General features: G+C 29.0%; 1 protein-coding gene across 1 annotated transcript in view; it reads left to right on the top strand.

Annotated features, from left to right (window-relative positions):
* The first annotated feature begins 2,033 nt into the window (after positions 1-2,033).
* The window catches only part of LOC129958483 (uncharacterized), a 54,761-nt gene continuing 32,820 nt past the window's right edge, over positions 2,034-23,974 (top strand). Inside the window, exons 1-2 of the mRNA XM_056070980.1 lie at positions 2,034-2,381; positions 7,667-7,874. Of these exons, the coding sequence (XP_055926955.1) occupies positions 7,695-7,874 (180 nt within the window). The 5' untranslated portion in view covers positions 2,034-2,381; positions 7,667-7,694. The remainder of the gene's footprint in view (positions 2,382-7,666; positions 7,875-23,974) is intronic.

Here is a 23,974-nt window from a genome sequence, read left to right as displayed (position 1 = left end):
GTTTTCAAAAGATTCTTCTCTACGAGGTGAAAACACTTGGTTACAAAATTCCATGATATGTTCTATTAAAGTATATTAATTTACAGACTAAAGAGTAGAAAATAATTAAAATAAAAAGATTTCTGCTTTTTGTACACTCAAAAAAGTGTTTTAAAAAACTCTTTTTCGTTCTTTGCTAGAATAACTCATTCCATCTTTCTTCTGATGTGCAATATTTCTTTTTGATAAAATTCCATCCTTATTTTTAAGAAATTACAAAAATACTTTCTTGTTGAAAGTTTGATACACATTCCTTAACGTTTCAACATTTGCGTTATCTTCCAGTGATTCAAACTTAATTTAAAATCTCATCTTGGCCTTGTGACGGAGTCTCGTAAGTTTAACATCCGCCTTATTTATGTACAAGTTCATATGAAACTTCTTGCCACCCATAACTTGCTTCGGAACTTTGTGGAAGGAGCATTACTTTCGAAGAATGTGTTTTCCTTGAGAACACGCAATGTACTAAATTTCAGATATTTAGCACATAAAAAAAAGAAAAGTAGAACAATCGCAAAATCCCATCTTTTCAAACACCAAACAAGTTAAATAAAAATGTTGATAAACAGGGCAATCGAGAAAATGTCTTCATAATAACTTTTTTAGATACTCTCAGACCAAATTCATGAGAAGAGTTTCAGCAAAATTATTATTTGTTAATTAGAACTGCGCAGTACTTGGAAAAGGCGATTTTACTATTTCCTCCAGAAATTACTCAGTTTTTACGAAAGAAAGTGAAAGAAAAATAGTAATATATGATATAACCAAGTATTGTGAAAACTGTTTTATTTTCTTGGGGCCAAAGCAAGAAGTATAACATGTTAAGAGAGAATTTACTCAGAAGTCAACACATTATCAATTGTAAAACACTTTTATGGTAGCATTGGTAAGAGATTCGAAACTTTCTGAAAAATTCAGACAAATTATTGCTCTGTCATTTTAAATTATTACAGTTTAACAAGAGAAAGAGCAGAAAATGAAAGTAAGAAAATATTAAACATTTAGCTTTCAGGATAATAGCTGCCCTTTATTTTATTTATTTATTTGTTTCCTTTCCTTCGATTCTGTTTTGTATATATAACGGACTGTACTTCATAATTTTTTTATTAACGCATTAACAAATTCGTGTTACTGTATTGAAACAGTAAGGAAAATTTTGACATTTAATCTGTTAATATTAAAATCTACAGATATTTATATGTCATTTCTGTATAACTTAAATGGCATGATATGCTATGCATAAACTTAAAAAAAATAATCTGAAACTAATATTAAACAAAAAAAAAAAATTAGATTTTACATTTAGAATGTTATTGTATGTAAAAGTTGAACACATGGAAACATTCAGGCTTATTCTTCATGTATGCAGATATATTGTTAGCTGCATTCTTTCTTTCTGCTAATATATTTCTCTAAATATTTCTTGCTGTAAATGTACATTACTTCATGAATTATTCAAAAATAAATAAATGATCTGAAATATTTTCTGCGAAATTACCTTGAGTGACATCTCTTTAAGCCTAGCATTAAGCGGTATATTGTATTAATATAAAAAAAATCGTTTTGATATCTGTTTTTTGTAAAGAAGTTTTGAAAACGAATTTTAAGAATGTTAAAATTCAGTAATTGCACTAGCACTGAGTGGAAATATTAAAACATTTACATATATTTTATTTTAGTCCTGTTTTATATAGAATTTCACTTCACCTCATTCTTTATATAATTCCTTTAAAAACGCGAAATCATCTTTATAAATTTGATTCAAGGAGCACCACCCTTCCTAAACGCTCGCTTAAACTATTGTGCTTTTGAAAGTCTCATCTGTGAAAATCGGGGGTTCATTGCCGGTTTCAGCTGCTTCAGAAGCCTTGCCTTTTCCTGTTACTTCATTCATCATTCCCTTCCTTTGGGGAATCGGTATGGGCATTACTGAGAAAGGTTTGCCTTTTATCCCTACAGAGGGAAATTTCCTGTTCAACAGTAGAAGTGTTTCCTCCGTTTGAAACAGACGTGAAACATGCCTCGTTGCTGTAAGGTGTGCGTTGTTGTTTCGTCTCGTGGTGATAATTTCGTACCTTTGACTGATAAGACATCCTATTGATATTGAACGTAGACTGTTAATCTAACGCTAGTGGTAGAGCTGAAGAGGATTACATTGTTGTGAAACTTTGTGTTTGCGACGTCTAGTAGGGGGCAAGCCTTCTTTCCCATGGGGCTCAGTATAACTGAAGGGTGGGAAAAAAGGTCCCAATTTAGGCAATGATGGTTGCTTTCAGAACTCCATGTGTGGATTGAGTGTTGATCCTTTCACGCATTTTAGACTGGTTTTCATCGGTAAAGAGGTAAGTTTTGTTTTCACTTTGGGGGGGAGGTGACAAGTGCTTTGAGATTTGATTAATGCTTCGGGGACGTTTAAAAGTACGCTGCAATTTTATGATTCTTCCCTTTTGAATCAGTATTTGTGGTTCATGGAAAACTTTGTTTGCTTTCAAATATTCAGTTACTTGCCATCTGAAATTGAGAAAGAATATTATAAATTTCAAGAAACACCTGTTCTTTTTGTAAACACTTAGATAAGCGCTATAAGGCACTTACTAATACAGTTAAAAGGACATTAATTTCAAAAGAATATAATTTTTTTTCCTTAAATAAGTGTAAATATTAATGGAGCAGTTATTTTTCACTGTACATTAAAATATTATTTTCATATATTCAACTATTGTTTCAATCTTATATTCACCTTTGCACTGTTAATGAAAAGTAACTACCGACTGTATTTCATGCTCAAAAATTATGTTCTTAGATACTATCTTATTTAACGAATGACAATAATATGAAGTTTTGATTCTTTGACGTACAAAAGTAACATATAAAGAAAGAGAGATAGAAAGAATGCAGGATTTTCTTTTCTTTTCTTTTAAACAATTAAAATCCAAAGAAAATCTGATATTTAATTTTTTTTTGTTTTGTTATTTGGATTTTTAACTTTTAAAAAATACTAAATCGCGTGCTGTTTTATTATCGAATATTTGACATCAGATAAATCTAATAACAAAATTGTCTTGAATATATTAACTTTAAAAAAAAATTCTTTTAGCATTGAAAAATATTACTTCAACTTTAATACCTAGTTTCGAGGTGCAAGATTAACTAACTTAAAATTATTTGATGCTCACATTAGAGCATTGGCTTCTCAAAAATTTTCTACTAGAAACCTTAAATAATAGAAATTTTCACCCCCGTGCTCGCCTTTTAATTTTGCATCTGAGTATTTTTGCAAATAAATTAGTAAAAGAAATGTAATTAATGCAAATTCAGGTTCCGGTTGGTGAACTTTGAACGCTGATATATGACTATTCGACATTGACATTAAAAGGTTCCAAAATTCGGATTGAAAAAATCAGATCAAAATTCAGAAAATTCTAATTATGTTGGATGATAAAACAATCCACTCATTATTAAATACTCATTTACTTTGAACGGAAATGCATACTTTTTTTTCTAAATTATTTTATCGCCTTCAAAAATTTTCCAAGTATCTACTTTTTATGTTACTGATTGCGAGCTGTCATAAGTATGAAGTTGCTTCTATTTGAGTTCCACTTAAATTTCCTCAGCTGTTCTATGTTGATGGTATTTGCATGCTTTAAATGACCTTGGTATTGGGAGAAATACTTCTATGAGATAAAAGGGTTACATTTTTAAATATAATAAATAAAACTGTTTATGAAAAATTATTTAGTACAGAAAGATAAAAAAAACATTAAGTTTTAAAGTTAAGTTTTAAGTTCATTAACAAAGAAAAACGACACATGTACAGGAAGGGCAAGAATGTTTACTTATTATGTAGTAGAATTTGCGACTCGAAAAGTCTTAAAATTAAACAAATATTAGAAATAATGTAAGAATTGCCTGCACTTTAAAATTACTAGAAAAAATGATTTATATTTTTAACTTTAAATACACTTTTTCATTGATCGGATTCGTTCTATTAAATAAAAAAAAAAAAGTGTTATAAAACTATTCGACCCTCGAGGGCAGAGTATTGAATTGTTATGATCGTACGTAGAATATTAAAGAATTGTAGTATAGTAATCTCTTAATGACTAGAAAAATTTTAAATGTCTTGAAATACATTCTAAATGTACAATTAATTGTTTCTTAATTAAATTAATGTTTCAAAATGAATTAGATTTGAAAGCTAAATAACTTGAAAAGTTATTGTTTCTTGAAACTTAACGCTTAGAATCATAGAAGTCAACTTCACTGTCAAATTGTTTCATGAAATTTTAAGATTCTCCAAAAACTGATGTGGATGCATTAATTATAAAAAAGTGAGAGCATGAAAATTAAAAACTGATAAATATTTTTCGTCCAGAAAACGTTTTTTCTTTTTTGTTTGTTAGCATTTCAATAAAATAAGATTGCCTTGACATTTTGGATTTGTTTTTATTAATTTATCTTAATATTATAGGATTCTGTTCGAAATTTTGATGACATTTAACATCAGTGATTTTATTTTTAAAATTCTTTATTTTTTTTTTTTTCTTGTTAGTTCGAGATCAGCACCCTGTCGTTTGATACTTTTCTATAATATATATATATATATATATATATATATATATATATATATTATCAAATTTGCACTTCTGTTTGAGCATTAATTCGAAATATTTTAAGAGCATTGGCCCCAACTGACTGCTTCTATTTAATTCTATACTCGAATTCAATATAAATACAATTTTTCATGTTTCAATTTATTATTTTATTCAGGGGAAAATGAATATTTTCAATTTGTTTCGTTATTACCAATCAGAAAAAAAATTAATAAAAACTGTAAAATTTATAATTTTTTTATTAATTTGGATTGAATTTTAAAGTTTTAATTCGCAATATTAATTACAAATAATTTAAACTATACAATCTATTTTAATAAAGCCTATTTTGCTTTGCCTGTTAATTGGACAGAGATATGTAGCATTAGTTTAAACGAGTCAGTTATTAAAACGTGAAAGTAGTATATGTTCATCATAATCTGAACATTTTAAATTAATTTCTCTTTATCTAATTCCTTTTAGATAAAATATTTTCATTTTCTCATGGGGAATTTGCAATTTTGTTCAATGTGAACCTGAAATTTTTTTTTTCTTTCACGATTTTGTTTTTAACTTGTTTAATTAACTACTGTATATATTTTAACTTTACAAAAGAAGTTTACTTACTCATCACGTAAAAAAAAAAAAAAAAATCTCTTGCACCATACAAATAATCGAAGAAACCGCATGCTACGTTATGAAATAAAAAGTTAGCTAAAAACACTAGGTATTTTAACCGCTGAAAAGACCGCTGAAGATTTTAAAAAAAAACGAATAAAATTTTAGCGATGCAATAAATAGATAATAAATGTATCTAATGTTAAATAACGATCGAGCATATAAAGGTTAAAAAAAAAGAATTACACAATAAAAGCTTGGATATTTTTGTAATACATCCTGAAAACGGAGATGAAAATTTTCATTACTTGTTGTAATTAAAATGCTTGTGGTTTATTATAAAAATTTATCTTATTAAGAAATTTTGTAAAGCTTTAAATCTTATCAACGACTGTTCTAATTTCATATTGTCAAATTTTCAGTTATCGTTTACGAAATACACACATCTATGTGCCTACTTATTTAAAGGTTTGAAGAATTTTCTTTTCTCGGCTCTGATATTTGCTTTTGATGAATTCCAGTCTTTGTAAGACGAAAGAAAACATTTTTCCCCCTAAAAAATATCCTCTCATCGTTACGTTTTTCTTTTAAATTTCTAAAATATCTTATATTTTCTTAAACTGTTGATTTTTTTTCTTTCAAGACTGATTTAATATTAATAAAAGAGTTTATATTAATAGTTTGTTAAAATAGTTAATTGATCTTTCTTTTAACTAATGATAATACAATGAGTTGTTGAAAATGTCCTCATTTTATTTAATTGCATTTCCTTTGTAGTAGGTTTTCTGCTAGTTATTTCCCCAGATTAAGATTGACTCACCAAGTTTAAATTATTATGTTAACTCATTTTTTATAGTGTTTAAAATTAATGCTAGTTTATTAGCACTTTAAGTTAATCGTGTTGTCAGATTTTATATTTGAGCAAACGTAAGTTTATAGAAATAATGAAAAGTTCGAGAGCTATTTGTTTAGAAATTTTCATATCCCCAATACTTTCTTTTTCTAATATATTGGGTATTTATGAGCGATATTATTTGTATAAAAATTAATCAAACATTTTTGTGCTTAAAATTAGTTTTTTGATTCTGAAAAATTAAAGCACTATAAAATGAACCGGACTTTTAGCTGTATAATTAATTGGAACAATAATGTGAGAAAGTGTTCATTTATACCTAAGATATTTTATTCCATCCGATTCTTTAAAAGAAGATAAACATTTTACTCATGATCTTTCAATAATATTATTTATGGGGCGATCATTTATTATGCTTTAAGTTGGTCGATCTTTTAAAATCATGAATTTTAGCTTAGCTACATAATATAGATGACCTGTGGGGCATGGAGGCAAAATTTTTGAATGCTAAGTATGATGAAAGAAAAATGGTTCTGTGCCTCGGGCATCGTAAGTAGGCGGATTTTATGAGATTTTCAGTAGTTCGAGGTATGAGGCCTTTTATAAAACATTTGCACTCTCGGGCGTATGTAATTTCCGGCAATGATCGAAAGAAATCATATGATGCCCCTCACCCTCGCAATAAATCAATATGTTGAAGAAAAACTCTTTTGAAGGACATTACCAACTCGCGTTTCTGGGAATTTGTTTTATTTGGTCTGTTCTCGCTTTTCCTTTCAGATGATGTCAACGTGGGATTTTCAGACTAGGTTTGACCTAGATCCCATGCTTTTCCGCTGTCAAAACGAATGTGGTTTTCGGTACGAAAGAAAGTGGTACTTTTAAGCAATCCGTAAAATTATCCCTCTTTTCGAAAAGATTCGGGGGGAGGGGGAACTGAATTAAAATTTTTTTTTCTAAATATTCTTTTGTTCCCTTTTTAATTTTTAATTAGAACAGCTTATGTTTGATTTTATCTGGAGTGAGTCTCAATAAATTGTTTCTTAAGCGAAGCAGTCCATTTACTTTAATGGATAAGTTCATTTTTAAAAATATTTTTGGTATTTATTCATATTTTGAAACATTGTGAATGAAATTTATGGCCGAAATTGGTGTTCTTTAAAAATAATTAAATTTTTGAATTTGAGAAAAAAAAGTGATATAAAAAGCACTAAAGACAAGCGTATTATTATTATTATTATTGCAAAAAAACAAAAACAAAAACGGAATTTTATAAGAATGGAAAAAACAGAGGAAATACTTAAGCTTCCAACGTTTAAAGGGGAGGGGACTGGATTTACTCTGCTTCAGCACTTGTCCATCAAATTGCGGATAGTGTCCAATGTTAACAATAATTTATTGGTATAGTTTGTTGCATTACAATCTAAATTACTTTAATTCAATTTATTGCACTTTTCTAAATCTAAAAAATTGAAAGAATCACATTTTATTAATCCTAAAAATTACCATGAATTATTGCTGCCCAATTCGAAGTTAATAAGCATAAATGTCTTTCTCTTAGCGGTGGACTAAAATGTTTTGAGAAGGGGATGCTGAAGCACGTGTCTTCTTCCAACTTGTCCCCGTACAAGGTACAGAAATGCCTCTCCAGAGACACGGTCAGCTTGTCCAGCAGCTTGAGCTTCGGAAGCTCTGGAATGCAAGAGCCGTTGTCCAGTCGATCTTCCAGTACAAGCAGCTTGCATGATGTGGCGCCTCGACCATCAAAGGTAAGCTTCTAATAATGAATAAATTAAAGATTCCTTTTTGAAAATTATTTTAATTTTGATAATTGATAGTTATGTTATTTTTTGTACTAATTAAAAAATGCGATTCATTTTTTTCCCATCACGTAAGATTTTTGTTACAAAACGATTTCATATTTTTGTTGAAATCAGTCAAAATATTTTATTATTTTTATTTTGCTACATTATAAATATCTGCTGCTGTCATGATTTGAAAGTTAAATGAATTTATGAAAAATATTTCGTTTTCTTCTTTTCTTCTGGTGAATGTGACGTCTTATTTTCAACACCCAGATACAGCCACCTTCTTTGATATCAAATTTCCATTTCTTTTATATTGTATTAAAAACTTTCATTCTGCTCCTAAATTTTCGGCGAAAAGTACAGTTGCGAATGGGGATAATGAACTTTTAAAAGCATATCACACCTAAATATCTTATAAGTTACTAACACCTCTTCAGTAACAGATTTGTTGTATGGATATCTTTGGTTTGCAAGGAAACTAGTCTCTGTTAATTTGAAAAATTTCCAGGCCTTTCATTCGTTTGTTTCCATTTTAAGCTATAATTTTCATTTTTATTTGTTTTCTGATGTCAAGTCTTACAAATACTCTTTCCTTCAACTCTACTTCAGATAAAACCGGAAACTGTTCATTAAGTTGTTTGAATACTTGTTTAGGATAAGCAATTTTCCAAGGCCTAATTTAATATGAAGTAAAACTTTCTTTTGATTAATCAAACCCTTTGAATATTTTAAACCACAGAATGCAATATCTACTTATATATATATATATATATATATATATATATCAAACACTATTGTTCCATTCACAAAGAAAGTCAAGTCCGAAACAATCTTCAGATCAACGCATTTGTTTTGAATACGAAACTTTACTACGTACCATTTCAAGATTTTCGCAGCACTCCTTTAAATTATATTGATGGGAGATAATGGCAGGAAAGGGACGGGAAGGAAGTTATGTACTACTAAGCTGATCATCCAATTGCTAAGCTGGTCATCCAATTTTAATGTGTTTTTACTGACAGTTTACCATTTTAGAGGAGAATCCTAAATAAATGATCCTTAATTCTTCCTTGGATAGAATTATATACAGCAACGTATTATTTAAAATCTTTAAATACCTTTAATAAGTTCATACATATAATATTCTGCTGCTCTTAAATATGGAATATTTATACTCATTAGATCAATTACATTTCAAAATATTGTTTTGGAGCTACTTTTTTTTTTTTTTTTAAACCTATCAGAAATATGTTTGAAAAGAACTTGTTGAGAAGAACTATTATATGTTAGCATTTAGAAAAAACCTTCTATAGTATTTTTTATATTTTTTGGGGTTTCAATGAGTATTTTTCCTGAAGTTAGATTCAATGTTTTATAATTTCGAATCTGTATTACTGAGTTTAAACAACCCTACTGGCATATGCAATAAACGAACTTATGCCTTCTTTATTATCGGTTAAAAGTAACAGACGGAATAAAACTGATAGGTAAAATTTTCAATATATAACGTATAGAATAAAGAAATCTGCATTTATTGAGCTCCAAAAATATAGCAATTAGAGAAAATGAATAAATAAAAACCGCAACATCCATCCTACATCTGGTCTCAGAAATCTCGTTTTAAAATGAAAAGCATGCAATTCAGGTTTATTCTGTTTTTAATTCAGGAAAAAGAGCTCAAATAACAAGTCAACTGATAACGTGAAGGAAGATCTATTCTGAAAGCCTGTCACGTGCTATGGACGGGATTCCAGGATACGCTTGGATAATTCTTCTCCAACTGATCTGCTACTCTGTGAAAACAATCTTCATTTATCAATACATTTTGGAATCTTAGAGAACTAGAAGTAGACAAGTTTTTTTCTGTACATGATTTAATTGACAAAAGTTATTTGGAGTTTGTATAGAAGTAGCAAAATGTATTTTTAATGTACCTTTTCAAGCACATACTTGGTGATTCATGAAATATTAGGTTTGCTTTCGTTAAGAGTTATTCTAATTCTTCTGAAACGTATGCACTTAACTTTAGCTAATATTTTCTTTACAAGGTTGTGAAACCCCAAATATAAGTCGCGCAGTTTCTATATGAAATATATATGTATACGCATTATGAAAAAAACTTAATTAAACTGTTACAGAACTGAAAATATAGGAAAGAGAAAAGCTTCGGGTGATCCGATCACCAAATGGAGGAAGAAACCAATGAGTTCTCTCAAAATGCACTAATATTTGTGTTTTCGGTTAAGATTTTCTTCTCTGTATGTATGTGACTTTCGTAGTGACATTTTAATCAGTTTCTTTTGTTATGTGATAGAAAGATGCATTAAGTTGTAATCAATAATAGATAAAAAATTGTTTCAAGGTAATACCGTTTAGCATTGAAAAACTTGCTGTATTTTGATTCATAATAATTCTGTATTTTATTTAATCTCCTGCTTGCTGCTTTTAGTAGTTATAATATAATAGCTTTTGTCAATTTTTTTCGTCAGACCTATTCGAACGAGTAACTCTTTTGTTGTGAGTGCATTAATTTAAGCAGGTTGAAGTGTGAACTGCACTTGATTTAGGATAATTTGAAAAATTCAAATTCTATACTAATATAGATCTGAACCAGACGAAATTTCAATTATAATATATCCATCTAACATTCGAAAATCTTGTCTTTGATAAACGAAGTTTCAGTAGTACTTCACTGCAAATTCCGCATATTTTTTAATTATGGCATAGCATTATATTGCTTAATTTCAAAATCATTCCATATTAAGTCTCCTTTTCTAACCATTATCTGAATATTTGTAATTTATTAAATAATGTAATTTACAAAATTTGACTTCACCTTAAGTAGAGCTACCATCGTTTTGCGAGAAAAATTCTCGTGATGTAGATATTAAGAAAGCAATCATGATTTACTTTTTACTTCCACAGGATCCTAATACTGTGTGATAATTTCCCCTTTATTTTTAAAAATTTAATAATGGCCAAAGAGAAACTGACAATTATGCTGTTAAGAAAATTCGAGAGAAAATTATTGCAATAATAAACTGTTTTCTATGTTCAGTTTAAAAATGGTATTCGAAAATGGTAATTTAATGATTTTTTAACATGTCTAATATAATCTAGAGCAGGGGGAAAAAATAACTGGGAAGTTTTGTAAATTATCCATCAGAGTAAATGCCATGGAAACAATAAGGAAATACGTATAGATATACTTATTTCCTTTAAGAATTTCATAAAATGTTTACACAATATGACATTTAATTTCAATTTATTATTTTTTTATTCCTGCATTTTCATAAATAGGAGTAAAAGGGCTTTGATGTAAAACTGATTTTTGCCTCAAATCTGATTTTTTGGTCTGAAATTTTATGGAAAACGAGACTATAATGTATCGGATAAAAATATTGCAAGATTAAAAAGAAATTGTTAAAGAAATGCGGGTTATAGAATTTAAAGTTACTAAATAATCACGTTTATTTTTTTAATTTACAGCTTTTGTCTGTTTTAAAATTATATATCTGTAAAGTCTTCTGTTATTCAAATGTGAGAAAACTACGAATTAATCCAAATAAGCTGATGACGCAGAGAATACAGCGACATGAGGACTTGACGTTGGAGTCGTTTTTGAAAGAGATTAGTTGAAAATAGAAGGAAATATGAAACGGAAATAATTCTGGGTGCTTTTACAATAACGCGTTTGTGTTTAAAACACTGGTACAATTGACGAAGCTTGTTAATAAAGGCGTCGAAGAAACGAAAATAAATATAACTATTGAATAACTCAGCTTAAAAATATCATTGGAACAGTACACAGTAGAGCGCGTAACCACCCATCCATTCAAAAGGACTTTGACTTCTTTCACCGCAACATTAATTTCTTAATGTGTGACATCATACTATGAGCCTCCCCGCTGGTCACTACGAGGTTGCTTCAAGGTAAAACCGTCTGGTAGTGAGGTTTTTTCTTTTTAATCCCGTTTTCTTCTCATTTTATTTGTCTGTAATCGCCAAAGCCAGGCGCATACATGCGCTTCCTTTTTCAGCTGAATATTTTAGTCAGATCGTGTGCGCCGCTCGAATTCACTCTGACTAAATTATTTATTTGTCAAAGGAAGCTTATAAATCCAATTTTTAATCTTCAAATAATAAACAGAAGAATGTACTCACTGCTTTCTCATGCACTGCTAGGATGACGCTTTTAATTATTATTATTATTTAATGTCATACAATTTAGCTTTGAAATTTTTTTCGAACTGACACAAAATCATGTCAATAAATCGGATGAATGACGAGTTTTCATTTTCAGGGCCAATTCATTATCTACTTTTATATAACTATTTTTGACATTCATTTCCCCTCTTGTTAGACTATTCATCATCACAGTCATCATTAAATTGAATCATTATTAGACATTAAGCCAGTAAGCTGAACATAACATCTTAAACATATATGAGAAGTGAAAGCATAGAGAAAAATCTTTCATACATAGATTTGTTTCAAAATAAAATCTTTGTAGGGGAATAAACAGGCAATATGTACGATATACGCCTGCGTTTTATAATTTAATTCATTTAAAATATTTTTATAATAATTAAATTTGTTTTATTGAATATATCATTTTATTTACTACACAATATTTGAGAGAAGATATTTAATCATATAATTTCTCTATAAAAACACTGAGATCCCGAGTCGAAATGAAATCTTATTAATTCATAAAATTTCGAGATGTTTTCATATACAGTGGGGCTAGGCTAATTCGACGTTTTTAATTTAATTTATTTTCGTCCCTTAGATTTCCTATAAAAGAATATTTAAAGTATCTTTTGTAAATTGAATTTATTTCGGATAATTCGAAGCGAAAAAAGAACATTGTAAAAAAAAAAAAAAAAAACGTTTTTCTGAAATATTTTCTTTAGTTCAATGCGTCTGTATCTCCAGTGGATAATTTATAAGACCCTTAACTCCTTCAAAAAATTTTCTGCTTTTCCAAATATTTAGTCAATTAAAAAAATTCTCGCTTTCAAATAAAATTTAAATACATTAGATGTGAACTGTATCTTTTTTTAAACCTTAAAGTTTGTAAAAGTAAAAAAATTTCGAAGTTCTGAACATATTCTTTATTAAATAACCTGCTTATTTTTTGGACTGATTTTTAAAATTTTAAAACTTTTTAGTTATAATTATTATAATAATTATTATTATTATAATTATATATAATAATAAATTTACTTATTGGTCATTTATTAACATTGCATTATTTACTAATACTGTTAAAAATTATAAATTAATATTTATTGCCATTTTTAAGATCACTCTTTTTAGCTGTATTCCTTGTTCTCTTTTATTTTGGAGCAGTAGCTTTAAGGTTTACCTTTTATAGTGTATCAACCAAGTTTTTCTCGGAATATTTTATAAGAAGAAATATACAATATAGAGAAATATGAATTATATAATTTGAACTGATATTAAAAGCGGCTAATACAGATTCAAAGCATACCTCCTTCCATAATTGTGTGCCCCCTTTTTTCAGGGATTATTATTCAGAACACTCTTTAAGTGATTTTAAATATAGTGCAGACTTCTTTTCTACTCATTCTAGCAATAACTTCGTCTCGTTTATACGCAGTTTTGGAACTCTTATTATGACATTCAAACCCTAATGAACGGTGCAGAATGAATTAACTACTTGCTAGTAGAAACGTATATACTTAGGAACCCCGACCGATAATTTCCCTATTTTTTTTAACCAAAAGGTCTTTGGTGTGGTGTTTTTAAGGTTGACTGTTTAGTCAGATAACTATTCAAGTGGATAAATGTACTCTCCGTTTTCACCCATGGAATTTCGATATTCAATTGAATAGGTGGAAACCTGTTCTGATAGTATGAAATTGACCTATCGGAATTTTTTCTGACTTAGCACACTTTAGTTTATTTTTTGAGCGGGGAAACACCATTTCTCTAGTTATCTACACATGACAGGTTCTTATATCACTTCAGTTCACCTGTTTCACTTGAAACAGACATTAATCTCATTTGCACTTGTTGTTTCATTGTGATCTAATTGCCCTTGTCATTAATTTCTTATGAAGATGCATCAGACATCTTTCTACCAGTTTGGACACAGCTGCTTATTTTTCTAGATTTTTTTTATTTCTGATACAAATTGATATGTACATTGCGCAATATTATCCTACTAAGTTAGGAATGAATGAAAAAATAAGACTTCCTTTCAATTCTGATTTTTTTTGAGAGATAGTTGATTACCATTGAAAGTTTTTTCTTTTTATGAATTCCTTAAAAAAATCGACTGGAACTGAAAATAGCGACACTGACAATTCGATCCAAAATAAAGACATTATCATCTATACCAAAACATAGGCATTATCAAATCTCCTGCCAAGATGCTGACTGTTAATTTTAGTTCAATCAAGTTTAATCTTTTTTCTTGCTTCATTTATTTAGCACAACAAAATGGGAAACTCAATAAAAGATTCTTTGATTTCACTTTCGATGAACTGATTGAGTTTAAAAAAAAATAATATATCCTTTTATTCAACCAAATGAATTAAAATTTTATGTACGCTAAGGCACTTAGTCCTGCAAAGCCCAGGGCTTAGAATTATGAGTTCGTGAACCCTTTTTTAATCATGGTAATATTTAAATAAGGCAGTGTACAGTAGAAGAAGCTGTTATTCAACATTTTCATTAGTGAATGAGCATGCGAAGGGAAATAACATCTTCCACGAGAAACTTGTTGATTATGAGTAATATAAATTCTTGCATTGATATGAGTAGGTTTTTAGCTCGGGGAATAGTGTGAAAGATTGTCAATCTGGACTTGAACGTTTGCTGCGCCATTATTCCGTAATTTTTGCTTTGCTATGTAATCTTAATTTATTGTTTTATTTACTTTAATCATTGATATTATTTCAAAAAGGAGCCCGGAGAATAGTAAAGAAAGCTTTTTAAGAACTTCATTGGGATTATAGAAATTCAAGTGCTTGGGCAAGATATACAACCACACCCAAATCTTTGCCCTTCCTCTATGAAGTTAAATATCAGTGTGTATTTGTGTGCTCAACAATTTTAGTAGTGGAAAAAATGATCAAACTGATCATCCTTTGAGAAAGACATTTAACGGGCCTTATGGGCTTGTGATTGAAGGTGTGGACTGTATCGAAGATCACATAAGTTTCTTGTTTAAAGAATCGTATTTATCGCGAGATAAAAAAATAAATTTATGAAAAACAATTTAAAAAATTTTTTATTTGTCAACTAAAAATAATTATTTTTATTTTCATTATTTTCTACCTTTTAATTTCTGATCCACTGTCATAAAATTACGAAATTTAAGAATCTGTTCTTTTCATATTCAACACCAGGTTTTGCCACCCATTATGACATCAAAAATTAATTAAATTCTGGAAACATTAAAGTTGTTTATGATCATCGAAAAATCATACGTCTACAAAATTTGAAGTCTAACACACCAGGAAGCGATTGCAAAATGGAGTATAAGATTTCATCTTCACAAATCTGTCAAAGTTAAATAAATATATCAAGCAGGCACAAAAGGTTTTTTGTTCGTTGCTCTTATTTAAGAAGATATATTTTGGTGAAGTATTTGGTATAATTCATAGTTGCTGAGTCTATTTCTCCTCAGATATGGAAATGAGAATATTCTGGTATGATGGTGAGTTCTCGATTCCCTCGTGGATACAAGAGTTGTGGCATTGCTGTCTAAGCTAATCGCTGATGGCGAACTGTACCTCTGTATGAAACGGTCGGCCCTTTCTCATTCGGCAGGAATATACACGAAAACTTACTTAATCATCAATGAATATTTCAGTTAATAGATATAATAGTAACTTTTCCCAACAAGTTATCCACAGTTTTTATGCCTCTTTAGTCCGCGTGTATTCCAATTCACCTTACTGTTAAATGTAAGCATCTCCTGCTTTTATCTTTCTTCTCACCAATAATAACTAATAAACGCATGACTAAATAAACGCATCTTGAAGCTTGCGTGAAAGCTCGGAGGGCTTTTGATACCGAGAATGAGCTCTACTCATAGAGAAACAACAAATCATTTTTCTTCTTAATAAAATTCTTTTCTAAAGGGAGGAAAGCGAATGGGATGCTGCGAATTACAATATGGAATGCTACGCAACCATACTATTTATTAACAAATTAAGTTATATATTTTTGTTTAGTTTTGGCCTCAAGAACTAAGATTTAAATTCGATATCATTCTCATTTACAGCGGAAATTTTATTTTCTATCTAATATGTGTTCTGCAAACCTTAAATGTGAAAATGTTTTCTATAATCATTTATTTTCTTCAGTCCTTTGTGGATTTTTTAAAAGCATGCATAATATTCCAGAAATAATAGAACAATTTACGATACAAAAGCTGTATGAAAATGTAAAGATTTGTCTTGGAAGATATTATCTTGGAATCTTGGATATTATCTTGGAAAAATATTGGAATGGAGATCGCTTTTGTCATTCCCAGAACAACACATTTTCAATAAATAAATAAATCTGTTATGCATCTTACCTTGTCTTTGCAGCATCTACACTTCAGCATATAAATTCTTCATAACATCTTTCATTTATGCAGTGAGCAATATTTGTATTTATTATTTTATCTATTAATGCTGCTTATTTAAGTATCATATTAGATGGTTACCCGTATGATTAACGTTCTGGCTCTCAACGAAACGAAAAGATATAAGTTTCCATAACTTGAAAAATAATATTCAGCTCCTATTTTCCCCCCAATTTATTTTTGTAAATCATTTTATGCAATTTTTTCAATTCAGTTCATTTGCAGTATCACTGAATATGATATAATATGAGCTGTTATGATTATCGTTTTTGATATCCACAGTAATTATTATTCATGTTTGACATTTCAATTCAAAAGGAACAGTTGCAGCATGTTCATCCCTGTGGGCGTGTGAAACTGTGTGGGATAACAGGTCGTTTAGAATGTCCCGTCCCACTACAGTCATTGCACGAGGTGAAAGGTTTGAAAATTGTTCGAACAACAGTGATTCCTAAGACTGTCTGAGGTTTTCGTGGTGTTTGGGCCTACCTCAGATGGATTAGGAAACTAACCAATACTTGCACAATCACTTGAATTTGTTGACGGCAAGATTCTCTTGCATAAATAATCGGGTTTTTTTTTTTTCATTCTTTTAACTCTATGTAATACATTTTATAGAAAATAGCACCGCTGTTTAATATACGTAATAATTTAATTTTTTCCTTGCCAGTAAATTGTAACATATTGGAAGTTGAATGAAAGAAAAAGCAATTCTTTATCAGAAGTTTTATTTATTTATTTTTTCATTTCCATTTTCACACGTTAATCAGACAAAGACGTTGATTCAAACCATGACTATTATATTGCTACTATTTGGCATTGTTTTAAATATTAATCAAATATTCTGCAGATAATATTTTAGTAAATGCTCAATTTCAATAGAAGATTTGATATGATTTAAACTTTTTTACTTTCATTTACTGTTACTGGAACATTTATATATATTTACATAATGGTAAATCTTTTATTATAGTAATATAATCTTTTTTATTCTATAGTTTGTTTTATCATCATTTATTTTGAATAAGTGAAAATTTTACAAATCCAGTGATATTAAGTCTAAAATGTACATAAAAAAATACATTTTACCGCGTTATTATTTGGTGATTATTATATAATCGCGCAGTAAATTATACGTTTATATATAACAACGTAGATTCCCAGTATTTCTAGATTTTTCTCTCTCGTTTGCATAAAATACGCTTATGTTCTATAATTAAAATAATTTAAGAAAAGAGCTTTTTTTTTGTTTTGTTTATGCATTGACCTCTTATGTCCTTTATTTTCTTTTTTATTTACCCTTTCTCTTGATGTATTAAATAAAAATGTTCTGCAGGCAATGTTATTTCATTTCTTTCCCAAAGTGTATGGGAAAGAAATGTTTTTTTCTCTCACTCTTACTATAAGGAGAATTTACTTATTGTGTGCGTGACAAAAATAACTAAAAGTCTTATGATTAAACCATATGCCAAATTTAATTTAACTTGTTCTTCTAAAACTCTGTCTCTGTAAAAAAAAAAAAAAAAAAAAAGTGCCTATCTGAAATTTTAAGATAATTTCTGTTTTTTATCAAATAAATGAACTTATTTTTGTTGAAATTTAATGAGGAAAATTTTGTGGAGTTATTTTGTTTTATGGCTAAATCAAAAAGGGGGAAATATTATCGTTGTATTCTTAATAACATTTTTTAAATCGATTCATTGAGACTTTTCCTAATTATTTAAATAAAACATCATTTTAACTCAATCTCTGTTTAAGAAATATACCGAAAATATTTTTGTCAAAACTTCTTTAGAAGCTGAAACTGCTTCTCGAAAATGTTGGTTTCATAATTGATTGAGAACTTCTGATGTTGAAAATGTAATTAAGGTAGGTAATGCGTGATGTATCTGGCTGAAGTGATTGCAATTTTAAATTTTTAATCGCAAATAAGAAAATGTAATTAGAAATTGTCATTATTTAAAAGAATGATCGTTAATATACTCATGCTTTTTTAAATAAAACGTGGCTTGACATTTCGGGGATATATATATCAAGTTTTTTATATACATATGTCATAATTTATAACAAAAATTTCTCCTATACATATATATTTTGATGCGACTATCAGTTCTAATTCGAAAAAATGCCTTCATTTGTCAGTTTGAATCTTTTTTTTCTTCGAAACTTTATCCGTGTTTGATAAGAGACCTGATTTTCCTTCATATGATGGTGGAGATATTCTTCCATTTTGTTCCTTTGTTCTTTCACGCGATATCTATGTGGGATTCATATTGAAGAGTGTTGTTGAACCTGGACGTTTTTTTCCTGATCGCTTTGCGTGATCAAATCCTGTCGCGCAAAAAAAAAAAAAAAAAAAGAAAGTCATTACGGTATGGAACACGCAAACGGATTTCGTAACACCGTTACGAGAACGTAATGATTTAAAGTCTCTCCTGATAATCTTTCCTTGAGAAGAGTCAATTGTCCAGCTTTTATTTGAAACTGATCCTATTTTTCGGGTTATTATCAAATGTGACTTCAGAAAAAGAACAAAAATATTTCTTCATAATAATAATAAAAAGGATTTTTAAATTTTTTATCAGTGTATTATAAAATAATTTTTTTTAATTTAAATGTTTTATTTTTATTTATAGTCTTTAATTTATAGTTCAGGATTGTAAATATTATGGAACCTTGAAATCTATTTTTCCTCGAATTTATACTAGTTGATGCACCTTGTAAGGAATCAAAATTAAACGAATCAATGAACTGATTATTAAGTTCTTACTGTTAATGAGAAAAAATTTATTAAAATAGCATACTGTTAATGAGAAAAAAAATATACAAAATTTAAAGACACCAGGAAGTGAGTGAAAAACCCATGATCTAATTCTGGATTTATAAATATGAAATTACTCAAGATAAAAACTCAATTAAAAAAATTCAATAAGATTTTTCATTGTAATATAAAATCGTGGGCTCATACAGAAAAACAAGTGACAAAGGGGAGAAAAAACGATGAGAGGAATTATATTGAAGACCGAAGTTAAAATTTTTTCCAAAGTAAACTTTTCCTAAATTACATTTTAGAACACAGTTGCTTGAAAATTTCATAGTAAATTTTTTTAACTTTTTGTATTCCTTAATTTCCTAGGTATTTTCCGCACTATCCCCCCCCTTCCCCGCTTCAAATGTGTTACATCTAAGCTTTATTTTGTGCAACCTTTTTTAATAATCTTTGTTTTTTTTTTTATAAAACTATTATTTTGTGAAACTTAATTTAATTTTCGTTTTCTTAAAAAAAATACTTTCTAAAGTTAAAATTTTTTTACTTTTGGTTACCCCTTTTGAAACTTATTTTTTAAACTTATTCTAATTTTTTAAATATTGTTTTTTAAATGGTTTTTTTTTTTGTAAAAAATGACATTATATACTGGTTTATTGAGATTTAATTCTATAACATTTATGAAAAAATTAAATATATTTTTATATTAAAATATCGTTAATAATTTTTGAATTTCTTTGTTTTTTGTATCTGTCATATTATAATTAATTAATATTATATTAATATTATTTATGTAATTTAAGTAGTCTGTAATAATTGTTATGCCGTCTATAACAATTACTACAGACTACTTAACCAAAGAATAATTATTACTGAAATGTCTGAATGTATTACGCACTTTAATGGCCTTTTTTTCATGTTCGTGAAAATTGCATTTTGTAATGGATTTTTTTTTTTTTTTTTTTTTTTTTTTTACTTCCTGATATGTTTTAAAATTTTGAAAATCGTTTTTATCAAATTTTTTGCTGTTGAAACTAAAACTCTAGAAAATATCGTACTTTTTGATCTTGGACTGAATTATTGGATTTTTATTTAATTTATTTCGAAATATGTGAGAAGAAAATAACTCTTTCGGAGTTAGAAAATGACAAAGATGATGCTCTTCTTGCAACTTCTGCCCAGAGAGTGCCTCTTCCGAACGAAGCATTTTTCTCTTTTAATTTTCCCCCCTTATTAGTTTTTATAAATTGTTGCTCTGTTTATTCTCTACAAAGGAAAAAAAAAAAAAAAAAAAGAGAGAAAGAAAGAAAGAAGCTACAAATCCTTACTTTGTTAAAATAAATTCTGAAAATGTGTGCTAAAACTAGCTGACAATTCCTAATTTTGAATTTTTGGAAATTCAGTGTATTATGATGCCATTTGAAATCCAAGAAAAAGAAACTCGGCCAATCCATATAATCACACCCAACACCCTCTCTAGGTAGTGTTTTATCTGAGATAATAAGTATTTGGCTAGTAATAATTTCTGCTGCTTTATAAACATCAGATCGAAATCTCTGCCTTTACCTTTCATTCAGTTTTGAATAGCACATTGAAGTTCGTCAGTGTAAATAAGGGGTAGCCAGTAAAGGATCTCCCTCTTCTAATTCCTGTTCTTTGATGCTGTTCCCGCGTTTGAAGCCTGGAAACACGGTTGAGCAGTCAAACGCTTCATTCTGGGTGCTGTGTGCAGCCACCCCTTGAAACATGGACTGTTCTGTTTTAATGAGAAATTCTCTGGCTAGAACTAACTTCCTCGCATTTTGTACTTCGGCATAACCTTTGCGAGTCAAATAATGGGCATCGACTCTGGAGGAGAGAGTGATTTGAAAAACCATAAGACTGAAAACAGTAAAGCATTTCCAGAAACTTTTTTTTCTTTCTTTTTCTTTAAGGGAAAAAAAAAGTTTTTTTTCTTCTCCGTCACCAAGGGAGAAAATGCATGGGTTGCATTTTTGGGCTGCAAGATACTTATGCTCATTCATCAAACGCACATATCTCTTTTTATAAAATGGAAATTTATAATTTTAGAGCTTCAAAATTAAATATCCTTCCCTAATATATTGGTCCGGAGTTTACCTATAAGTTATTGTATATGTCTGATAAGAAATCGGGATTAAAGTTTGAACAAGGTTATTGCATTTTGAAAATAAGGGAAAAACTCCTTACAATTTGAAAATTTATCATCAAAATAGGAGGAACATGATGCCGGCTGTAGAAAAACGCTGTAATTTTAGAAAAACAAACTCAAGCTGTTTATTCAAATAAAAAATAAAATGTTTTTAGTTTGAATTTTTAATGATATTGGTGAGCATTTCCATCGTCCGTCAATCAATAGAAAAGTCTATAATGTTTGAAATAAAGCAGTAATTATTGTATTTTAGAAAAGTAAAACAGTTTCGAATTATTTTAAAAATTATAGAAGCAAAAAGAAAATTGATGTTAGGAGATCAGATGATTGGATACAATATATACATCTTTGGTAATGTGTTCAAAATTGAAAGCTTTCGGTTGATAAATAATATGAACCCCAAATCAGAAATTTGTTTCCTTATATGTAATATTATTTTACATTATTAGCTCATATCGATTTTAATTAACCTATAAAAATTGCTAACTGCTCTCAATTGGCGTTAAAAAGGAAAATCGCCTGTTTTTGTCCACAACCCCCAAGAAATTCCAAAATTCTAAACTGGTGGGATTATAATTTTACCTGAAAAATAAATAATCTGACGATCAAAATGGCACTTCTTTGTTTTTATAAGCATCAAAATAGTTGCTTAGATCTTTATTGCAAAATACAAAGAATATATATATAATAATATAATATATGAAACGTTTATTTTGTGCCTCTTATTTTTGCATGAATATGATATGCGCGCGTGTGTGTTTCAGGCCATTCAAGTTGTTTTTGAAATAATTTATTTTTTATTAAAATTTAGTGTGTAATATTTTTCTGGAACAAAAAAGTTATACTTGAATAATCTTTAGTTATTCTTTCTTGAATAAAAAAATCTACATTTGCGTTAATTTTAATTAATTTGGTAATATTTGGCTGGTATGGAAGACTGACTGTTGTACCTTGGATAACTGTTTCTATTGGACGACTAAAAACTGACAATTGAAATTTTTAAATGACAGACATTCTATTTTATGTAACATTAGTATTTTTTATTTATTACCAAAAAAATAAGGAAGGTTAAATTGTAATTGCATATAAAATGATCCATAGAACAAAATATTGTACCATGGATCGTATTGTTATCTGGTTTTAATTATACATGCCGTGAGAAGGAAAAGGTTTCAATATTAGTAGAGTTGAAAACTATAGATAGTTTTCTTTTTCTTTCTGTCTTTCGGATAATTTTGTAGCATGCCATGTCTCATTTGTTTTTCTGTATTTATCTTGAATTGTATTGAATTTCATTTTTGGCCACTGTAAACTTATAAACCAATCTCCTTTCTTCGTCAATCCATTTTTGTCATCTTATTTATATACTGTCATAATAGAGCTATTCCTTTTCAGAAAATATTTCTCTAGTTAATCTTTACCCTACTTCTTAAAAACCGTCAAATGTCGAATTAAAGTTTGAAATTGAGTGTTAAATTCATTGAAATTTTCTTTTATTCTTCACCACATACATGTTCATAGCTTAATTTATAGATCTATATATATGTTTTTCTTTGTATTATTTTCTTTAAAATCCACATCATAGATCTCGGATCAGTAATCTGTGGTGCCAAATGTTTATGATCCCAGGTGAAAGCCTTCAATTCTTATGTTTATAGGGCATGTGCGATTTTGCAAATGACATGGAGGCCAGATAATGTTGCACAAAATAAAATCTTCGAGCAATTCTCGAGGTTTTTAAGCAACGAAATATAATTTTTCAGATATTTTATTTTTTACATAGCAAAAACCATTTCATAGCTGGATTCATAAACAAGACTTGAATGGTAAACAATAACGGGATTCTGCTAAAAGCTAATAAATATTACTGGAGATAGTTCAGTTGTTCACTAAAAGATGGCTGGCCATATTGAGATGATGGCTAGTAATCGGAGATCTAGAAGTACAACAATCTCTCCTTTCATTAAAAACATCTTTTGTTTCTATGTTTTTCTTATTTGTACGGATTAGTTTTTCTATAAATTGGCGATAGCATTTCTGCGACCTACCTATAAACCTTTACAAACGCTTATGCTTTCTATTTTGCTAGTAGGTATTTCATGCTGTTCTTTGAAGTTGCTGTGAAGGCCGCGGTGGCCTGGTGGTAAGGTCTCGGCTTCGGAACCGGAGGGTTTCAGGTTCGAGACCCATTTCCACCGAAGAACCGTCGTGTAAGGGGGTTTGTTGCACGTTAAAATCGTCATGACCAAACGTCCTCCCACTGGTGTGGAGAGGGGTGTGCTAGCTCAGGTGTCGTCCTCGTCATTTCACCGAGCTTCAAAATTGCGAAGACCGTCCCAAAATAGCCATAATGTTACTTTAAACGGGACGTTAATATAACTAAACTAAACTTCAAGTTGATGTGATAAATTACTTTTTTATTAGACCACAAAAGTAGCCTATATAAGTGAAACGGCTATTCTAAAATCCTACATCCATGTTCTACTTCTTCAAATGATGGGGGTGAAGATTCT

Source organism: Argiope bruennichi, chromosome X1 (assembly GCF_947563725.1).
Source record: "Argiope bruennichi chromosome X1, qqArgBrue1.1, whole genome shotgun sequence".
NCBI lineage: Eukaryota > Metazoa > Arthropoda > Arachnida > Araneae > Araneidae > Argiope > Argiope bruennichi.
The sequence above is the reverse complement of the archived record's forward strand: the minus strand, read 5'-3'. Positions and strand labels throughout refer to the sequence as shown.